The 22,838-nt window shown below is 47.4% G+C and overlaps 1 protein-coding gene across 6 annotated transcripts in view; it reads left to right on the plus strand.

Moving 5' to 3' along the window:
• Positions 1-21,953, plus strand: part of PIKFYVE (phosphoinositide kinase, FYVE-type zinc finger containing) — a 156,790-nt gene extending 134,837 nt beyond the window's left edge. For 5 of the 6 annotated variants that reach the window (XM_068127483.2, XM_068127486.2, XM_068127485.2 and 2 more), the window contains exons 34-43: positions 12,048-12,131; positions 12,451-12,569; positions 12,659-12,817; positions 12,918-12,977; positions 13,174-13,353; positions 13,523-13,626; positions 16,332-16,460; positions 16,741-17,002; positions 20,321-20,395; positions 20,486-21,953. In XM_068127483.2, the coding sequence (XP_067983584.2) occupies positions 12,048-12,131; positions 12,451-12,569; positions 12,659-12,817; positions 12,918-12,977; positions 13,174-13,353; positions 13,523-13,626; positions 16,332-16,460; positions 16,741-17,002; positions 20,321-20,395; positions 20,486-20,607 (1,294 nt within the window). In that variant the 3' untranslated portion in view covers positions 20,608-21,953. Of the gene's footprint in view, positions 1-12,047; positions 12,132-12,450; positions 12,570-12,658; positions 12,818-12,917; positions 12,978-13,173; positions 13,354-13,522; positions 13,627-16,331; positions 16,461-16,740; positions 17,003-20,320; positions 20,396-20,485 lie in introns of those variants that run through there. The other variant, XR_013624711.1, reaches the window with a different exon arrangement.
• The last annotated feature ends 885 nt before the right edge of the window (positions 21,954-22,838 follow it).

Raw genomic sequence — 22,838 nt, forward strand, 5'->3', positions numbered from 1 at the left:
GGGAAGGCCCCTCCTGGCTCTGTCACCCCCTGGTGCCCTCTGGCATTGGGCTACCCGGGTCCGTCCTCCGGATCCTCAGGCCCCATCCACAACAACTACCGGCTCCCAGAGCCCACCTGTGGCCTCACCTGGCCGACATCCTCACAGTGGTGGAGTGCTCAAACCAACTACACACACTAACAGGCGACACGCCCAGCCATTTCCACAACACTAATGCACCCATCCAAATACCATTCTTCCACCCGCACCACAGATGCCAATATCCAACCACAATTTACCTATACCCTCTACCTAACACTTACACTACCCGCCCCGGGTATTCGTGATGGGGGTCCACTCTTCCCCCATTCACACCTTCGCACCATCCACTCCACTCCATTGTTTCCACCATACTCACTCCACGACCATCCATTCCAAGACTCCATATACTCCACACTCCATGTATTCCACACAACCATTCTCCATACCTGTTGTTGCACACCTGTGCACTCACACCTGGTGCCACCTGCACCCTCCTCCTCTTCCTGGACCATTTGGTCAACACAACACGCAATCACCACTACTCCCTCACTGCTCCATCCACCTGTTCAGTTGCACACCTGTGCAATCACACCTGTTCCTTACACACTTTTCACAATACACTTCCAATCCTCAAACACACGGCATCATCTCATCTAACTGCTCCCCTCTGAAACTTGCACTTCCCAGTCGTCCCTTTAAACTATTGCGCTCCCACGTCATTATCATCCACTCTACTCTACCTGCGTCCCCACTACAGGTATCAGTCACTAACTAACCTTAACGTTACCTAATGTCATCTTCTACGTCCCTACACACGATATCCTAACCCACCCGGGCTAGTTTTCACTGCCATACACCCCATAAACCTAGTGCTCCTTTGCCCCCCTCTGTGAGGGATGACAGAGTTGCCATCCCACCACATGGGGGACGTTCCCACTATCATCCCCCCCAGTCCTCTGACGCTACGAGCCCCCGTCGCAAGAGGTACTGGGTCCTGCCTCGGCATCTAGAGCCGAGGCGATCCATGAGGGCGCCTGCTCGCCGGCATAAGGTCTTATCCGGTCGGCATGGACGATCCGAGGGGGGGCCCGTGGCCCCATTTTGATTTTAATGACCACGTCACAGATTTGCGACAGGACGACTCCCGGGCCTTGCCAGGGGGAGGTGAGTTTTGGGCACCTGCCCTTCCGCCTCCGGGGATTAAAGAACCAAATCTTCATCCCTGGAGCGTATTGACTCCCCTGGCTCCGGTCGTCGTACCTACGCTTCATCTTGGTCCCCACCAGATGGAGCTGGCGGCGGGCGAAGGCATGGACCCGCTCCATGCCTTCCTCTAGGTGACGTGTGTAACCCTCCCTCGGCGGTGTATCCGTGGTGTCTGGCACGGGACCGCATAGCAAGTCGGCGGGAGCCTGTAACTCCCGCCCATACATAAGCAACGCTGGACTGCATGCGGTGGCCCCGTGCTGGCTAGTTCGGTAGGCCATCAACAGGTACGGGAGATGTTCGTCCCAGTCATCCTGACGGGTGGTGGTGAACAATGCCAGTTGTTGGATCAATGTTCGATTGAACCTTTCCACCATCCCGTCAGATTGTGGCCGCAAGGGCGTGGTCCTGGTTTTCCGAATTGACAGGAGTCTGCACACATCTTTTAACAATTGACTTTCAAAATTTCGACCCTGATCGGTGTGCAGCTCCTGTGGAATCCCGTGCCGACATACAAATCCTTCTACGAAGGCCTGTGCTACCACCCCTGCTTCTTGGTTGGGGAGGGCATAGGCCTCCGGCCACTTGGTGAAATAGTCCATTACAACGAGGATATACTTATTACCTTGGCGGGTGCGGGGCAGCGGTCCTAGAATATCCATAGCCACCTGCTCAAGGGGGGCCCCCACCTGATGTAATTGGAGGGGGGCCCTCAGCCTCCGTGCTGGTCCCTTTTTGGCAGAACAGGCGTCGCATCTCCGACACCAGTCCTGTATGTCGCGCCCCATATTCACCCAATAGAACCTCCGGCGGACCCGAGATATTGTCTTTGTCCTGCCCAAATGGCCGCCGGAGCGGGTACCATGCACCTGTTGTAAGATGACGTTCTTGAATTTGTCTGGGACTATCACCAGCCAGGAAGTTCTATCAGAGGGAACCTCCACCCACTTGCGATATAAGATGTTGCCTTTCAACTCCAGGGTCTGCCACTGAGCCCAATACGCATTTGTTTGCGCCCCGAGGGGGGTGACCTCTTCCCCCTTTGGTCTTTGCCCCAATTTGACCCAATTGAACACCGGCCCCAGGACAGGATCCTCCTGCTGGGCCGTGCTCCATGCCAAATCTCCAAATTCCTCGTCCGCGGTTAGTGGCAAAATTGGCCCTCTCACCCGGGTTGCCCGGACGACGAGAATCGGGGCAGAATCGCCCAATTGCTCCCTCTCCTCGTGTCTCGCACAAAATTTGCAGTTTTCCCCCAGACAAGGACGCCGAGAGAGTGCGTCCGCATTACCATGGGCCTTCCCGGCCCTATGGGCCACATCAAAATCGTACTGCTGCAACTTTTCCAACCACCTTGCAATTTGGCCCTCCGGTTCCTTGAACCGAAGGAGCCATTGCAAGGAGGAATGGTCAGTTCTAACCAAAAATTTCTGCCCGTACAGGTACGGGTGGAAATGGTTCATGGCAGCCAGCATAGCCAATAACTCTTTGCGAGTGACACAATAATTTCGCTCGGGCCTACTTAAGGCCCGACTATAGTAACCAATCACTCTCTCCACGCCCTCCTGTGTCTGAGACAAAACTGCGCCCAATCCTTCCTGGCTCGCATCCGTGTCCAGGGTAAATGCCCCGTTGCTAGTGGGGTAAGCTAGAAGGGGTGCGGATGTTAGACACCCCTTCAATTTTTGGAAGGCCTCGTGGCACTCCCGTGTCCAATTAAATCGCGTCCCCTTCTCCGTAAGCCGGTGGAGGGGACGGGCCAACTCCGCAAATTTTGCCACAAAGCGCCGGTAGTAGGAGCAGAGTCCTAAAAATCCCCGCACCTCTTTGATGGTACGTGGTGCGGGCCACTCCTCTACCGCTTTAATTTTGTCTGGGTCCGTTTTTACCCCCTCGCGGCCGATCACGTGACCTAGATAGGCCACCTCTCTTGCAAACAAAGTGCACTTACTCGGGTTCAGCTTTAACCCTGCCTGTCTGAGGCACCCGAACACCTGGTCCAAATTAGCTACTGCCTGGGGGAACGTTTTGGCATGTACTAGGACGTCATCCAGGTACACCAGGCATGATTGCCATGGCATGCCGCCTAGTACATGTTCCATCAATCTTTCAAAGGTGGCGGGGGCGTTACACAAACCAAACGGCATCACAGTAAACTGATACAGTCCCTTACCTGTGGAAAATGCCGTTTTCTCCTTCCCTGCCCTATCCATCTCCACCTGCCAATACCCACTCTTGAGGTCCAAAGTTGAGAACCAATTTGAGCCCGCAACGGCATCGAGGGTGTCATCAATCCTTGGCAGGGGATATGAGTCCTTGAGTGTCACGTTGTTTAGCTGGCGATAGTCCACGCAGAACCGCGTGGTCCCATCCTTCTTTTTGACCAGCACAACAGGTGACATCCAAGGACTTCCCGAGGGCTCGATCACACCTGCGTCGAGCATTTTTTCAACCTGCTCGTCAGCTTCCGCCCTCTTGCTCCAAGGGAGTCGTCGGGCGGTCTGACGAATAGGCCGGGCCTCACCGGTGTGGATCTGATGTTTCACCAGGCCTGTACGTCCAATATCCTCGGTGGACAAGGAGAAGAGGTCCAAATGGGACCCAACCAGTTTGTGTAAGGCCTCCCTCTGGGTACCTCCCAACTCTATGCTACTCCGATTTACCATCTCGCAAATGGGATCGGGCCAATTCCTAGAACTTATTGAAGGCTCCCCCTGGGGCCGGCTCGGCTGGATGTTCTCGCCCCTCACTGACGCGACTTCTCTAACTGGGGTGCAGCCAGCTACCTTCGTGCCCCTCGCTATAGTGTGTGGTTCTGTGCTAATATTAATTACTCGGACGGCCACTACTGGCCCGTCCGTTTTTACAAGGGTGCGGCCCACGATTAAACCAGGTATGGATCGCGCTGCCACCGGTTCGACCAGGCCGCAGGATTCCTGCCATGTCGGGCGGGCTGACCATCGGGCCGGCACTATGGCCTCGGCCCCCGGAGGGATGGTCACGGCCTCAGGAGCCTCCAGCTCCACCCTCTCGGCCGTGCTCACCCCCTCCAATGGTAGCTCTTCCACCCCCCATTGCAGGATCCCCCGGCCCAAATCGATTTTACAACCGCCGGCAGTCAACAAATCCAACCCTATTAAGCACGGGTTGCACACCTCCGCCACCCAAACCTCTATCTCTTGCTTTACCGATCCCAACTTGAGGGTCACAAAACCACGCCCTATGATCGGAGCCGTTGCCCCGGTAGCCAGCTGCAAGCTATGATTTTCCAGACGCTGGATTTTACCCCAGCCGTCTGCACTCGAATTAAGGACCACGGGGCTGATGATCGTGGCGCTGGCTCCCGTGTCCACCACGGCGTCTACCCCCACGCCGGCAATTTTGCACCGAATTGTCAAACTACCCGTTCCAATTTGGCCACAATGAATGACCTGTCGCGTCAACGAGGGCTTCTCCCCATCCTCTACTGCCGAACACCGCCCTGCATGCCCGGCACGTCCTAGTTTCCCGGGCCCTGGCGGAGGGGTGTCTGAGGTCGGCTAGGCCGATCGATACGGGGCGGAGTTGAGGGCATCGGTTGGCGGGGAACGTCCCGGCGCGGAGCTCGACACTCCCACGCACGGTGACCCATCCGAGCACAATTATAGCACCTCACCTGGTAAGGTGCTTGCCTCCGGTATTCCAAATTCCCCCCCCCCCCCTGTATGTCTGAATTGGGGTACTCTGTCGGGGACTACCGGGGGCCAGCACTGGGGCCGCCTGCCATGGTCCAGGTCCCGCTAGACGCTGATCCACCAGCCTCCGAACCATGCTCTCCAGGTCAGGGCCCCCGTCGGGGGCGGGCCCCCTTAGGGGGCCGCCCCCCATCTCGGGCCCCACCTGACGCACCGCCACTGCATGGCGCTCGCCTCCCCGGGCCAGGGGCCTCGCTGCTTCCCAACGGGCTGCAGCGTCGACCGCCTGACTCATGGTCTGCGGGCGCCACATGGCGAGCTGTTGTCGGAGCTCCAGATCCGGAAGGGCCTGAATAAAGTGATCCAGCGCCAGGCTTTCCTGGGAACTCGCTGCCATGTCCGCGTGTGCAATCCCTACTGCGCGGCGAATATCGTGAGCAAGTTCCCCGATGGTCTCCTGGGGCTTGCGTTTACGCTGCACAAGTTGAGCTTTAACAAGCTCGCTTTGCTGCTCAATACCGAAACGGTTAATTAAAGCCGCACGGAGAGCTGGCAGGGTGAGAGCACCCGGTGGTAAAGCTGTCAGCACCTCCGCCGCCGCACTGCGCAGTGCCCCTACCAGGTGTACTCCACCTTCGTCCGGATTCCAACCATTGCCTTTACACACGTACTCAAACTGTGCCAGGTACGCCCTCAAATCACTCTTGCCGTCATACGGCGCGAGTGGGACTTTGTGGGTGCCCGAAGGTCGGACCCCGCGCGTCACTCCCTGCGGGATCAACGCGGGACCAAACCGCTCGGGCTCCCACAGTACGCTATTCCCGGGGGGCTCCCGCGCGTCCCCCGTCCCTCCAAACACTACCCCCCGTGGTGTCGATGCCTGGGTCGCCCTGCCGCAACCCGCTACCCACTCCATACCCGCACATTCTTGCTCACCAGCACCCCCCTCACTCCCCATAGCCAGACCTCCTTGTACACCTCCTCTTTCCACACACTCCGGACCAGTCATACACCTCACCATTGGTCCCTCACGAACACCCGGGTCTAAATCAACCCCCAAGCCGACTGAAGCTCCCCTCACATCATATACATTTCCGAATATATCGCCACTCACCTTGACACCTCGTCTCCGCACCTCCTCTGCCACCTGCAAACTCTTTATTTGGTTAGTGAGCACCTCATCACGATTCGAGCACAGACCTTGTACCAATTCCATCACCTCCTCCTTTATTTCCTTTTTAGTTTCCCTTCGTCTCTTCTTAATTTCACTCACCCCTTCTTCCACCTCCTCTAATTTTTCCTTTACTTCCTTCATCTCCCTGTGCGCCCCCTCTATCTCTTCCTCTAACGCCACTTTAACCGTTTCTATGTGCATCCTCACCTCTCAGTCCTTCGTCTCCATTACTTCTGTCACCTCCTCCAACTTCTTCGTCAACCCCTCATGTACCATCTGACATTCCTTTTGTGTCGCTATTAATTCGTTCTTAATGTCTTTTTGTGTCGCTTTTAACCCCCCGATTATTGCCGTGTTCTTTTCCACTTGGTCCACTAGTTCCTTTTGTCCCACTGTCAGCTGTTCTACTCCCTTGGTCAGACCCTCTATTCCCCCCTGTAACCTAGCCGTATTATTCCTCACCTCTTTCTCTATACGCTTTTCACCTCGCTTTCCCTCCTCGCGTACCCCCGAGACCTCCTCACTTACACCTCGTCGTATCTCCTCTTTCATCTCCTCCCTCTCTTTTGTAGATGCTACTCTCATCTGTCCCAATTCATCCCTCTGAGCATCCAATTTACTTTCTAACCCGATTTTCACCTCCTCTATCTGGTTCCCCATCTGTTCGATTTCCCGGGCGGATTGCTCCCCTATTTCCCGCAATTTGTCTTCCATCCTATTTTCTAACCCCATTAACCCATTTTTCACCCCCTCTAACTGATTCTCCTGGGCAGCCATTCTATTTTCCACCCCCGTTAACCCATTCTTTACCTCTTTTATCCCGTTGTCTAACCCCTCAAATTTAGCTTCTAGCCGTTCCCCCATTTCTCCCATTTTGCCCCCCATTTCTCCAATTTTGCCCCCCATTTCGCCCCCCAATCGCTCACTATCAGCCCTTGCTTCGTCCCTCATTGCCTTCATTTGCTCATTTTGAGCGTCCATCCGGTTCCCCATTTGTCCCATTTGGCCTTCCAATCGCTCACTATTCTTGTCCATAAGGGCCTTCATTTGTATCATAAAAAGATTCAAATCCACCGGTGGCGCTGCTACGGTCGCGGGCGCGGCAAAATTTGGTGCCGCTACACCCACGTGCGCGAGGACGCCATTTTGTGCGTCTGATACTCCCTCAACCACATTGCCAATGTTCTCCTCTACTTCGTCCCTCTGATCCTGGATCGATTCCACCCCGTCTATCTCTCCCACCGGCATCCGATCGCCTTGACCAGCCATGGCGCGATTTCAAAATTCGGGTTTTTCTTTTAAAACACAATTTTTTAGCAGCTCGTAATTTTGAGCGCGTTAAGCGCGCTTCGGGTCCGTATCCCACTCCTCGACACCAATTGTTACGGACGCGGTTAAGATGTTATTTTGACCGAGCGGTGGTGTATTACCGCGACCGAACAGTTATTCCCTGACTAATACCCGATTTGCCCCAAACTTTGGCCGGATCGCACCGCGGCTGCTCAATGAGGGAAAAGACTAAAACGACGAATGCAAAGAGGAAGACGAAGGCAAAGAAAGGTTTGGAAATACTACTAAATTTATTTACTATTTACACATATAAGTAGGAAGAAAGCAGTCACGTTTATTTACAACACATAAGACGCAGGTGACACAGTGCAAATACTAGCTTACCTACAGTCTTAATTAACCCAGGACAGAACAAACAAAAGACAGACTCACGCGGGGAATGACAGGAATGGCAGGAGGTGGATGGCTGGAGGTGAACGCTTGGTGGAGCCAACGCGGAGCTTTGGTGGAGGTGAACGCTTGGTGGAGGTGAACGCTTGGTGGAGCCTTGGTGGAGGTGAACGCTTGGTGGAGCCAACGCGGAGCTTGGTGGAGCCTTGGTGGAGGTGAACGCTTGGTGGAGCCAACGCGGCTGGTGGGGGGTTGGTGTGACGGGTTCTCTCTCCTTCCCTCACAAGCTTCAGGACTCTTTCTCTCTCTTTCTTAGTCCCACCCAGTCCAACAACTTCCTCTCTTGCTTAGTCCAACTCAAGGCCTTCCTGTCTTCTGATCTCCTCCCTCCTCGACTCTCTCTGGGGGCCTCTGCCTCAGGTTATATAAGCCCCACCCTTGACCCTTTGCGAACCTCCCCAAAACGTTCTCTCTCCGCCCTCTAAAGCCAACCCCTCGTTCTGGGTTGGTCGGCAAGGGCTGGTTCACTCCTCCCCTCTATGACGAGGTGGGGACCCGCCTTTCTTCCCCAACCCTGCCTCGTGGTCAATGGTGGATGAAGGGAAAACCGCCCAAAATGCAGTTGGCAATTGGAAGGGAGGTAATTGGCAATGGAACTCGAGGCCTGGCAAAGACGAAAGGGGAAATGGAAGTTTTGGGAGTGGGAATGAAGGGAATCTATCTCTTTCACTGGTGCAATGGAGTATTTCTATTAATGGGAGACACAGCCTTACCCTAAAACACAGAATAAGATATAACTATCGAACAGGGGTATTCTATGATTGGCTGACGTGTATGCTTGTGGACTAATTATGGGACGCCCTTTTGACCTTTACACAGCTCCGGAGGCAGGAGGCGCAGAATAACAATAATAATAATAATAAAGCACACAATCAAAAAAAATACAGTCCTCATATCCGCAACAATATATATATATATATATATATGTATATATATATATATATATATATATATATATATATATATATATATATATATATTGTTACGGACCGCGGATAAGATGTTGGTTTGCCGAGCGGATGGCACCGCGGCCCTAACAGTCACCCCGACTAACCCGATTCCCGAACGTTGGCCGAATCGCGCCACAGGTATTCAATAGGGAAAAGACAAAGGCGACACGGATGTGAAGATGAAGAAGAAGACAAAAAGGTTTGAAATGCTACTAAATTTATTCCTACTATTTACACGATCAAAGTAACCAAGGAGAAGGAAGGATAATAAAATAATTTACAGAAGAGGCAAGGCGACACAGCGAAACTTAGCTTAACTATACAGGCTTAATTATTACCCAGGGACAGAACAAACAAAGACAGACTCACGCGGGGAATGATGACAGGAATGGCAGGAGGTGGATGGCTGGAGGGAGAGGAAGGTCCACTGGAACTGGGTCACGGTCGGGCCGGGAGCGGCAGCTCCGTTCCTCCGCGGCCACGGTCGGCACCGCCGTCAACGCCCAAGCTGCGGTCGTGTGAGCTGCCGCGGGACGAGCTCCGCCGGTCGAGTTAAAGCTGCCTGGTGGAGCCAACGCTGCTTGGTGGAGTTTAAAGCTGCTGGTACTGCTCGTGGTACTCCTCTTGCTTGCTCTCAGGACTCTCTCTCAATGCTTGCTCTCAGAACTCCTTCTCCATCCTCTCTGCTTTGCGCTGCCTGTGTACTGCCAACTCTCTGACGCATCTCTCTTTGCACGTCTCTCTTCAAAGGCTTCCGCACGCGCTCTTTATAGCGCCTCAGGCGATCAAGCCGCTGGTGTCCAGGACACGCCCATCGGTGAGCTCACCTCGGCCCTGGTTGGTCGCGCGACCTCCCGACCCGCCCTTAGAGGAGGCGTTGGCAAGGCCACGCCTTGTTCCCGGCGCTGGGCCGACTCCTCCCACCTTCGGCTCCGAGATCACCTCGTGGCTAATGGAGTCTTGGGGTGAAATCAACAACCCACAGCTGTAGCAAACCTGACAACTTGCCCAGTGCAGTTGGCAATTGAGGCTTGGAGGGGATGTAGTTGGCAATTGACTATAAGGGAATGTGAACGGAATCTACTCTTATTTCACCTGGTGCAATGGAGTGTCATCTTAATGGAAGACAAGGCCTTACCCTAATACACATAACAAGGAAATAAACTACTGAACAGGGATATTATGGTGTCCTTCATGTATGCTTTATGGAACTAACTACGGGAACGCCCTTTGACCTTTATACAACACTGGAGTAAAGAGGGCGATATTTTAACAACAATTTACACAATAACAACAACAACAAAAAAACATTCTCATATCCACAACAATATATATATACTTTTTGTTGTTTTTTAACCTGCTGTTTATATACTGAAACGCAAAAGAAACTTACCACCTTTGAAACCTTTAAATATCAACAATAACACTGCGTGTAGTAAATGTGTGAACTTATTTGTGGACAATAGTGTCCTCACTGTCAGACAAAACGGTCACGGATGGTCGCTTGAACCTTCAATGGTCACTTCATAGCACAGCTGTTGAACAGCCGTTTTGACTGTCGGTGATTAGCCAAGGGGTACGGGATGATTTTAATGAGCTGCACGTGATGTCTTGATATTGGGTTTAAAAAGGCCAGTGCAAAATGGGCATTTCAATCAACATGCCACGATTGTCAAGGGATCAACGGCAGCATGCCCTGGGCATGCTGCAAGGCGGACTGAGCTACCGTGAGGTGGCACGTCGCCTTGACTGTTCACACCAGACGATATCAGCCCTGGTGGACAGAGACACCCTCCACAACTCTGCAGATGACAGACCTCGATCAGGGAGGCCAAGAGTCACCACTGCAAGGCAGGACAGGCAGATGGTCCGAAGTCACCTGCGGGATCGATTCCGTCCAGCATCCCGCACTGCAGTGCATCGTCGGCGTATACTGCCTATCAGTCTTTGGATGGATTGCTGCTGGATTCTGTCCCACTCAGTCCTCAATGTCTGAAGCAGCTCTGCCCATGTCCTGGCCCTGCCAACCGCGTCTCCCAAGCTCATCCCACAGGTGCTCTATGGGATTCATGTCAGGGGAGAGCGCAGGCCACTGCATGGTGTTGATGTTCTCGCCTTGGAGAAATGCAGTGGTAAAGCGAGCAGCATGGGGACGAGCGTTGTCATGCTGAAAGGTTCTCAGTTCTGGGTGGTCTAGCAGGAATGGCAGCAGATGAGGTCGCAGGATGTTATCCACATACCGCTGGGCGTTAAGATTCCCATCCACAACCACCAGTGGCGTCCTGCACCGGCCTGATATGGCGGCCCACACCATCACACTTGGGCCACCCCACCTGTTGGCTTGACGCACGCAACAATCGGCATATCGCTCGCCAGTTCTTCTCCAGACATGCTCACGCCCATCAGGACTGTCCACACAGAACCTTGACTCATCGCTGAAAGCGACCTCGTTCCACTGCGCCAAGGTCCACCGCTGATGCTGCTGGCACCATCTCTGTCGGTTGCGGCGATGGGCAGCCGTCATCACGGGGCCTCTGTATGGTCTTCTGGCAGTCAGACCATAGTCATGCAGTCGTCTTCGTGCAGTATCATTGGAGATCTGTGGTTTTGCACGCCCCGGAGTTTCTGCCGCAGTGCGGGATGCTGGACGGAATCGATCCCGCAGGTGACTTCGGACCATCTGCCTGTCCTGCCTTGCAGTGGTGACTCTTGGCCTCCCTGATCGAGGTCTGTCATCTGCAGAGTTGTGGAGGGTGTCTCTGTCCACCAGGGCCGATATCGTCTGGTGTGAACAGCCAAGGCGACGTGCCACCTCACGGTATCTCAGTCCGCCTTGCAGCATGCCCAGGGCACGCTGCCGTTGATCCCTTGACAATCGTGGCATGTTGATTGAAATGCCCATTTTGCACTGGCCTTTTTAAACCCAATATCAAGACATCACGTGCAGCTCATTAAAATCATCCCGTACCCCTTGGCTAATCACTGACAGTCAAAACGGCTGTTCAACAGCTGTGCTATGAAGTGACCATTGAAGGTTCAAGTGACCATCCGTGACCGTTTTGTCTGACAGTGAGGACACTATTGTCCACAAATAAGTTCACACATTTACTACACGCAGTGTTATTGTTGATATTTAAAGGTTTCAAAGGTGGTAAGTTTCTTTTGCGTTTCAGTATATATTTTCATTTTTCACTTGAGACTACCCACCTTTTCATACACATACCCCATACCTGACACAGACATGTGTTTAATAGTTTAATTAATTTTATTGTTTGTGGGCAGCTGTAGAGAATACAAAACTGCTTTCGACAAAATGGCCTGGCTTACGGAAAAGCAATGCACCGAGAAGGACATGAACTCCCTCAGGTATTTTTATTATTATTTCATTATATTTTTGCTTTTCGGTCTTACAAACTGAACCTCAGACAGCAAGTCCAATAATCGTTTACAATTTATGCAAAGTCATATAACTTCAAGTATTATCTGCCATTCTTTCATGGTAATGAGGGTGGTGGAGATGGGTGTCAAGGAATACCTTGCAGCCTAGAAAGCAGCTCTGTTATTTGGCATTTTCATATAAAATTGAGAGGAACTTCAAAATATAAATAAAAGTGTATAGGTTTCTTTTAGTGTGCCCAAATCAAGTTAGCCATGTAGTTACCATAGTGTGTGTGCTGTCGTGCAGCACTGCTGAAGGCAAACTGAAGTCGAACAGCCCCTGTCACATCGGAGCCAGAGCAACTAGTGGAGCTCCGGAACCTGGAACCATATTGGGGAACCGTGGCATGGAACCCGATCAGATTGGTAAAACTTGATGAACCATAACCTCAGACTTACATTAGAAATTTATTTGCGTCAGTATTATAAATCATCTTTGCCTTCCTCCCATGCAGCGAAAAAGAACCCATCTGGTGGAGGGATGCTGTCCTTCCTCCGGAGTTCGAACCCCAGAACGGCCGAGGGAGTCTCGGGCAAACGAGAAAACCAGCGGGGAATGGACCCAAATGTCTTTGATACAAACTCCTTTGCCAGGGAAGCTGTCGATGTGCAGGGTAAACTAACTTTACAATAACACTCGTCATCCTTTGGTGTTGTATGAGACACGGAAGATATGCATTTGATAAGTTGAGAAATTGGAATCGTGTTTTCCAGAAGATGCAGATTCCGCAGATAAACAGAAAAAGGAGGATGTGAACCCACACATAGAGATACGTAAGAGTTGCTACTAACCACGTGATTATTGAAACTTGCATTAATCAGCAAATAATTTTCACATTTAGCAGTTTATTCACCAAACAAATAATTTATGGCATAACTTTTTCAAAATAAATGGCGACATTATGGGTCAGACCAAGCTGCTGCCTTCATGCCTGATGTGGGTATTCTTTTTTTCTTCCTTTCTTTACAGAGTTTGCAGATTCATGTGCAAGGTTCTTTTGCCGGGTTTATTACGCAGAAGACTTCCGACTGCTCCGGGAATGCATCCTTGGAAAATCTGGGGAAGAGGCCTTCATCCGCTCTCTGGCTCACTGTCAGCCATGGCAGGCTCGTGGTGGGAAGTCCGGCTCAGCATTCTATGAGACCCAAGGTAAGCCGAGAGTGATTCCTCACCAGTCAAGAACAAGGAATGATGTTTTGAAAGCTCAAAGCAAGTAAATACCGCATGTGCAATTTGAACGATCTTGTGGTGTATTCTGGATCGAGAATCGAGTGGTTTAATTCTCTTTCCTTTCCTTCTTATCTTGCTTGCTTTTCAGACGAACGCTTTATCTTGAAGCAGATGTCTCGTCTAGAAGTCCAGTCATTTGTCGTCTTTGCTCCTTTCTACTTCGACTACATTACCAATGCTGTGAAAAACAAGGTTATTTTACAACAGGCGATCCGCACACTGTTCACTCGTGGCCATGGCAGTCAACTTGCACCTTTCTCAGAAATCAAAAGCACCTGCTATTATTTATTTTTTCTTCAACTAAAATCCTCTGCATGGAAAACTTCAAGCTAGGCATGACGAGTTGATACTAGATTCAGGATTTCCCAAAGAAAGATTAATGCCGATTGCAGAAGGCACGTATTAGCATGGCACGGTGACTTTTTTTTCTTAATGTCCGACAATCTCCAAGTATAATAATCGAAATTATATCGGTAAAAGTTTATAAACGCCAAAGCTGGACTTTATCAACACATGGTGGCAAAAGTGGCTGTTCAAATAAGACTCCGTCATTAAGTAGATTCCATTCAAAATAAATTATACACCAGCCACAGATTGGTCATCCTTCATCACTCCAAGTCATTCCTTGGAAAAATCAGAACTATTCATGAGCTTACAAGGCCTTTGTTCATAGCTCGTGGAGTACTGCTCTCCACTATGGGCTGGCGCCCCAGCATAACATCTGTTTCTCCTGGAATCTGTAGTTATCAACATTAGTCTCATCTCAATGATGCAGAAGGCCTGTTCTTCTCATATCGCGGACATGTCAATGACCTGTTTTTACCACCTCTCCTCCAGTCATGCTCCATCTACTCTCTCAGCCCTCCAACCCTTTCCAGTTCCCCCACGATTTGCATGTTATTTGAATTATTCTCTCCTCGTTAAACTTACAAAATGCAGGTTTTTTTGCGCACATTTCTTGTTCCTTGTGAAATCGAATATTCGCGAGTACTGTATATTGGTTGGTCTGGTTTGTTATTCTGCCTGTTTGTTTGTCTGTCTGTCTCTATGTCAAATCGCCTACAGGTTGCAATTCTATAACGATATTCACGAAACTTAACCAACTGGTGGAAGAGGTAGTCAAAAGCTAGAAGCATATTGTTTTGAGGTCAAAAGGTGAAGGACACATAAAATTGTCAATTTTCATCCGATTGACTTGAAATTTGAACAGGGTCTGCATATTGGGTAACTGAAGCCTACTGTTTGAGGTGAAAAGGTCAAGGCCACATAAAATGGTCAATTTGCATCCAATCGAATTGAAAATTTAACATAATTTGCACATTGCATCACTGAACCAAACAAATGGTAGAAACATTGTTTTTGAGGTGAGAGGTCAATGTCACGTAGAATCATCAATTTTCAACAGATTGACTTGAAATTTGAACAGGGTCTGCATATTGGGTAACTGAAGCCTACTGTTTGAGGTGAAAAGGTCAAGGCCACATAAAATGGTCAATTTGCATCCAATCGAATTGAAAATTTAACATAATTTGCAAATTGCATCACTGAACCAAACAAATGGTAGAAACATTGTTTTTGAGGTAAGAGGTCAAGGTCATGTAGAATCATCAATTTTCAACAGATTGAGTTGAAATTTGAACGGGGTTTGCATATTGGGTCACCGAAGCCAAATGTTTTCAGGTCAAAATCACGTAAATTCATCAATTTCCATTTGATTGACTTGACATTTGAACCAAATTTGAATATTGGGTCACTGAATTGGTTCACCAATCAAAACCTAGAATCCTATTGTTTTTGAGGTTTGGTTTTGGTGACCAATTGTTCCAAAGGGCAAGGTTGCAGCAACTGATTTCACAAGTACCGGTCTATGGCCACTTGTTCCTTTATTATTTTGAGCAACTCATTTGTTGCTGTATTCTCCCGTTTGTGGAACTGCCTTCCAGTGACTGTTCAAATGCACCATTCCCTCCAGTGCTTCAAGCAAGTGGTGCACCACCATTTCACGTCATCCCTCATCCTGTTGACAAATCCGTTATTTGATATTCTGCATAGACCAACTCTGTTCATCCTTTCTTTTGTTACCGCCACCACCGAGGTGGACAGAGGTTATGGTCAATCATCAATTTTCATTTTGTATTTTTTTAAAACTGTTTTTGTTATTTTGAGCATACGGAAGAAGAAGAAGAAGAATATGTCTGAATACAAACAGATGCGGACGAGCTTTGTATTTTCAGATGCTTTCTAGTTGATTGTCCTTTTTAACTCAACTGGACTACCGTCCAGTTGAGTTCATCACATACTGAACCCTCCGGTGTCCGTCGTCTGTCGTCGTCGTCGTCTGTCGTCTGTAGTCCGTTAACTTTTCGACGTTAACACTCCAGTGTCCACAAATATCAACCGATTCTGATCAAACTTGACATGCAGCATCCTTACGCCAAGGACCAGGTTGGTATTACATTTCAGCCCGATCTGTTGAAAAATGGTGGACTTAGGCGACCATTTTGTTTTTGGTCATGAAAACGACATTAACACTCTAGCGTCCACAAATATTAACAGATTTTGATCAAACTTAGAATGTTTAACCCTTACCACACAAGGTAGGTTGCTATCGCATTCCAACCCGATCCGTCACAAAATGGCTGCCATAGGCCGGCATTAAAGTTGTCCAGTCAGTTCAGTTGAGTTCTGCTTCCCTGGAAGCTCTAGTTTTAAGATCAGTGCCTGTTACAAACAACTTGCATTACAAATGCAACAATTTTGCATAAACTTAGGCAAAAGCGGTTAGCCACCTTACATTTGAGCAATCGTTGTACATTTACGTCACCTCCATTTTTAAAATTGTTTATTTTTATTTTGAATCCAGATTTTTGTGTGCTATTGAAGTCTTTGTTTTGCAGCGACCAACAGCGCTTGCCAAGATACTTGGTGTGTATCGGATAGGGTTTAAAAACACGCAGAACAACACGGAGAAAAAACAAGATCTACTGGTGATGGAGAATCTTTTCTTCAACTGCAAGATGACTCAAGTGATGCTTTTTTCATGTTTTGCTTGAAAACGGAGTTTCTTTAAACCATCAAAATAATGATTTATTAGTTTGGGCTTAAATTTATTCATCTATAGCAATCACAAATGCATTTGATCTCGGTATTGTATTTTTTCCACTTGTTTTTAAATCTCCATCTTCCTGTTGGTCTTTTGCTTCCTGTTGGTCTTTTGCTTCCTGTTGTAATTACAATGGCTGAGAGTAATATGCGTGGCCTGACGAGCCATCTCATTTTAATCGGTACCACATACTCGTCCCACAGGTGTTCGATCTCAAGGGTTCTCTGCGCAACCGGCATGCAAAGGCCGAGCTCGGTAAAGAACCATGCGAGCTTGTACTACTTGACGAAAATCTACTGGGGGTGGCACGCGATAAGCCATTGTACATTCGCCCACATGGAAAGGCCGTCCTCACAGCTGCCATCTTGGCCGACGCCCACTTTCTCGCGTCGCACCTTATCATTGACTACTCACTTCTTGTCGGCTTGGATGAGGAGAGCGGGCAGCTGGTGCTGGGAATCATCGGTGCGTACGCTATTCTGTCTTTGAACAACTGTGTGCTATAATATGTTCTCTAAATGTGTTATTTATTTATTTTTACATCTTTTTTTTCTTCTGGATTTTTTTTGTGCCAGTTTAGCTTTCTTTCCCCACCTACTTCCTTCACCACCCGTTTCTCCTTGCCCCCTCCATTATTTTTGGTTGGGGTGGTTTTGTGTCGCATTTTCGTGTGAATCTCACATTGCCCTGAGGGCATTAATATACTCAACCACAATGTGTGGACCCATACCGTATGTAGACATAATGCATTATTTAAGAGGGAAATTTAATTACGATGTTCCTTCTAATTTCATTGAAGGCAGCAGGTTTTGCTTCAGTGAGTCTTTAGCTGGGAGTTCCTCTTATTCATCCAGTATCCTGTAATCCATCCAGTAGCCCATACCCTGCCAGTCTTAATCTCCACATTTCATGCTTTAATTCCTAAATAACACTTCAACCCTTCACCTTTTGTAATTTAACAGCACCTGGTTGTCCTTTCAACTCCCTCGTCGTGTCATTTTCCACCTCCCTTTAGTAACCTTCATCCATCGTCGTTAAGTCTTTATCGTTAATACCTCCCGACTAAAATCACCATGTAAAAACCCGCACGGATAAAATACACATAATTAATGAACATATGGGGATTAGATTATTTTATTCCCACCACGTGAAAACTTTTCTTTCAAAAATATTACGAGGTGCATGCCGCAGTGAGAAAGTGGAAGGATAAATGAACCAAATGATGGCACACCACCTTCTTTGGTAGCCGGTATAAAAAAACCATCTTCCTTTATCTTATGATATGTTGTGATCAATAACAAATTCTTTCAAAATAACAGAAATTATGAAGTGCAATCCCAAGAATATGCTGCAGCACATTGCCCACCACAGGTGTGCCGAGAAGGGTACTTCTTATTTACTGAAGGAAGGGCCCACTAGTATTTTAGAATGGTTTGTACAACTTCTGGGAATTTGACTTTTTAAAAAATGAATCGCATCCAGTTTTCAGGTTATTATGTTCAGCAGTGCAATAATGCATTAGCAGGTATGATAATTCCACAATTTCTTATGATTATTCAATAATTATAATAATTAATCACCAATAATTTAGGAGTACAAGCAAACACACACGCACACACATACACACCAAAAGATATAAACACAGACTTGGCATTTAATATGGAATATTTTTTTTTCCTTGACTTGGGTTTACTTTCTTAACTCAGGATATCAATCTGGTGAGTTTCTTTTACACTTTGGTGATTTATTTGTTAAAAGAGCCATGTCACTGATTGTCTGTCGCAGCAAGAAGTCAACAACAGGATTATATCACAGGTGGCGTGGCAAAATGTACGGACAGGTGCATTTGATGATTGGCTTCACAGTCGGGTATACAAGGGTTGTTGCGTTCTGTATTAGTGGAAAAAAACTGCTGCACGTCTCCAAAAGTTATTGCCGCTTCCTCTGGAGATGGTCCGTCAACTCGACAATGCTGTTTGTCATGGAGTGGTGGCTTTACGAAATTACGGCGTGAAAGAGCATGCTATTGCTCGGCAGTATGGCATCACTCAAGGTCAGGTGTCAAATATCCTGAAACGAAATGCTCAGAGGGGTGTCCCTACTCCATTACCGAGGCCAGGACGTCCCCGCAGAACCACAAGGAGGGATGATCGCCAGCTGCACCGGTTAGTCCGCAATGGCCGTACCAAGTCAGCTAATCGGCTTAGGGCTGAGTGGCAGCAACTGACAAATGTGCCTGTATCCAGAAGGCCAGTCAACCAACGACTGGTTCAAGCAGGCTATCGTGCCAGGCGTCCCCTGAGAAAGCCATGTCTGACCAGACACAACCGCCAGCGCCGATTGCAGTGGGCCAGAGAGCACTGTCAATGGCAGCCAGGACACTGGAATCACGTGATCTTCAGTGACGAGTTTAGATTTCTGGTCTATCGTCAAGATGGCCGCGTCCGAGTGTGCAGACAAGTGCATGAAGCCTACAACAAAGATTGTATAGTGCCAAGAGTCCAAGCTGGAGGTGGTGGGGTGGCCGTTTGGGCTGCTTTTCATGCAGGGGGCAAAACTGACCTGGTTGTTCTGAATGGAAACCTGAACCAGTTCAAGTACAGGGCCATTCTGGAAGAAACATTGCTTCCATTTGCTCATGCAGCCTTTCGAGGAAACTTTGTCTTCCAAGATGACAATGCACATCGTGCTCGCATGATCCAACATTTCTTGCTGACCGTGGTGTAGAGCATTTGGAGTGGCCTGCCATGTCCCCGGATATGAATCCGATAGAGAACTTGTGGGCAGAATTAACGCGTCAAATCGACCACTTGGACCAGCAGCCGACCTCTGTGCATGAATTGCAGCAGGCTATTGTCACTGCATGGCAAGCGATTCCTGTCCAAACCTTGGCAAATCTCGTGAACAGCATGCCTCAACGTGTACGTGCTCTCCTGAATACTCGTGGGGTTACACGAAGTACTGAACTGTAATTTTACTGTCCGTAATCCCAGTCGTAATTTAACTTTTGTTTTTGTTAAAAAAAATTTTGGCTCATGTGCAAAATAAAGAGATACTTCTGGAAAACGTACAGAAGTTTAACACAGTACTGTCCATGAATTGAGTTCGATATCAGTTTACATCACTTTCAAGGATCAATTTATTTGTTTCGAAATGTCAAATGTGGGTTTTGTTTCTTTTAAAGGTCACATTAACAAAATCTAGAATAATTTCATTATAATTCCAATGAACTTTTGGTTCTAAGACATCTTGAAAAGTAAGTTCACCCCCAGAAAAAAAAAATTCAATATTAAATGCCAAGTCTGTATGTGTGTGTGTGTATATATATATATATATATATATATATATATATATATATATATATATATATATATATATATATATATATTATAACTCATATATATATATATATATATTATAACTCATATATATATATATATATATATATCCAAATATATGTTCAGTTTTCCAGCTTTCAATGAGCGCAAGTAATGACGTCACTGCCATGTACATACGCTCTGTCAAGAGCCTGTCAAGCTCTCAAGAGAACCCTCTGACAGAGCAGAATTTTGATCTTAATTCAGATACTGTCATAAGTGTATGTAAAACTCACAGTTACCGACCTGGTTTTGCCCTTTTTGGGGCTCATCAGGGCAACGCAGTGAGTACTGCATACACTTATGACTGAAAACCTTTTGGTTATATACCTCGTATATATATATCATCTGTCGGAATGGTGTGTCATTAGCCAAGCAAATGTGTGACATGTCTACTCGTCTCCAGATTATATCCGTACCTTCACATGGGATAAGAAGCTCGAGATGGTGGTGAAATCTTCTGGCATTTTGGGTGGGCAAGGTGAGTGACACTTTCGAGGTAGATTTGTGTACGAGTAACGGAGTACTACCGCCCGTCGAACTCCTCTATCGGATTATTTCCTCTTTGCAGGGAAAATGCCCACTGTGGTTTCACCGGAACTTTACCGTGCTCGCTTCTGTGAGGCCATGGACAAGTACTTCCTCAAGGTGCCTGACCATTGGACTGGCCTTGGGATCGGTGTGGATTACTAACGGTGTGAACACCTTTGGCCCAAGAGGGAGTTACTTGCTCGGCATCGGTTGTGTGTATCGACCAAAGCAGGATTCCAGTGAACAGCGTCAACGCATCTCCCAGCCATGGAGCTCTGGACAACTTGTGCTGTTTGGCTTCATTAACAGGATGAGACCTTTTTGGAGTAACGCTGTTGAAAGATCAACTTCTTCTTCTTCACAAAATACAGTAAACATTGAGATGTTGTTGCTTTAAAGTTATTTGGCGATCTTTACGGCACCTGTTGAAGGTGCGTGTTTTTTCTTTATTATTATTGTTATTTGCCTCATTCCCTTTCTACATTTGTTTTGTTTTTTTCTCCATTCTTCTGGTTCCTTTTGGTTATCATTCTCTGTCTATATCATAATGTGTGTTTTTGGCTCGGACTTATTGCACTGAATTGTCTAAAAGAAAGTATTTTCTGGACGTTGTCCCTTTGGGCTCATCCAGTTCAATGTGTCGTCATTTGATAGTCTCAGATTTATTTTTTTTTTAAACCTGAGATGAGAACACTTTGAAAGATGAACAAACAATAGAATTTACACTGCTGTGGCTTTAACTGCAGGTCGTACCTAAAGATCGTCTCGAGTTAAATTATTTTGTCATTCTGAAGTTTTGTTACGCCCGTTGTGCTCCCTCATCGGCATACTTCTTATGAATCACTCTTCATTTTTTTTTTTTAGTCAAAGACTTAAATATTAGGGTTTCTTTTTCTGTTCATGGTTCGCTCATACCCTTAAAGTCTCTGACACCACCCTCCTTATTCCAAGGCACTTATTCCCTTTACTTCAGTCTCGGTTCCTTAATTAGTCCATTTGTTCTATTTAAACTCTTCACACCAAGTTTGGGGTGAAATTCTCACTTTTTCCAAAAAAAAACAAAGCATCTTGAAATCCACGTGGTTTGCTCTGTTTTGAACAAGAGGTTGGTTGCTGATGATGATGACGTTTGATTTATTTATTTATTTTGAGTGTAACAAACTTTTTTCTTTTTTTTTTCTTTTCGTTTTTTGAGTTTCCATCAGCGGGATTCTACCTGGAAGTATTTTTCAGCCATTGGAGTGTCGCTGCGTTAGCCATGTGGGACTGATTTGTACTTGTCGACATCTTGAACCAGCATTTGTGTATTCTCGGTGAATTAATCTTTATTCTACATATCGCACCACTGTCACATTTACTGGTTTCAGTTATTTTTTTCCAATTTGTTTGCACTCTCAGAATATTGGTGGTTTATCCTCTGAACATTGGTAATTTCGTATGTTAACCATTTTTACATTGGGGTGGGGGACAGGGGGAGCAAACCTCAAATAAACGACTTGATAAACCGAGGTCACTGTTTAACGCCCATCTTAAATGCATCTGCCACCGAAGGTGGACGGAGGTTGCGTATTCACCCTTGTTTGTTACTTGCAAAAATCTAAGATTTTTCAAGTATATTGGTCGGTCTTGTGCATTATTCTGTCTGCCCGTCTGTCTGTCAGTCGCCTACAGGACACAATTTTCAACTGATCTTCACGAAACTTCACCAAATGGTAGAGTTGGTCATAAGCAAAAAGCCTATTGTTTTTGGGATCAATAGGTCAACATAGGCCAAAGGTCACCCACTTTGTCAAATTTCTAAAATCCTCAATTTTCATCTGATTGACTTGAAATTTTAAGAGCATTTGCATATCTGGTCACTGAATTCGACCACCAATTATATTTTAGGTCAACATAGGCCAAAGGGTCAACATAATCCAAACTTCTCAAATCCTCAATTTTCATCCAATTAACTTGAAATTTTAAGATGATTTGCAGATCTGGACACTGAATTCAATCTACAAATATTTTTTAGGTCAACATTGGCCAAAAGGTCAACATAGGCCAAAACGTCAACATAGGCCAAATTTCTAAAATGCTCAATTTTAATCTGATTGAATTGAAATTTTAAGAGGATTTGCATACCGGGTCACTGAATTCAACCACCAATTACTTTTGACGTCATCATAGGTCAACAACCTATTTTAGGGATTTCACAAGTGTTACGTGGTCCCCTCGGTGACTACCTGGTCTCGGTGACCCCCGGACCGTGAGAGGAACTTCGCCAGAAAGTAGTATTCTATATGCGCTTTCGCAACGCAATCCCTATGAATTCCACCCAAGAGAAACTGATGTTCAATGATATATTTCAAGGGTAAGGATATCATACAATTTCAATGATACAATCACGGATA

The sequence above is a fragment of the Myxine glutinosa genome, chromosome 10 (genome assembly GCF_964187855.1).
Source record: "Myxine glutinosa chromosome 10, kmMyxGlut1.1, whole genome shotgun sequence".
Lineage (NCBI taxonomy): Eukaryota > Metazoa > Chordata > Myxini > Myxiniformes > Myxinidae > Myxine > Myxine glutinosa.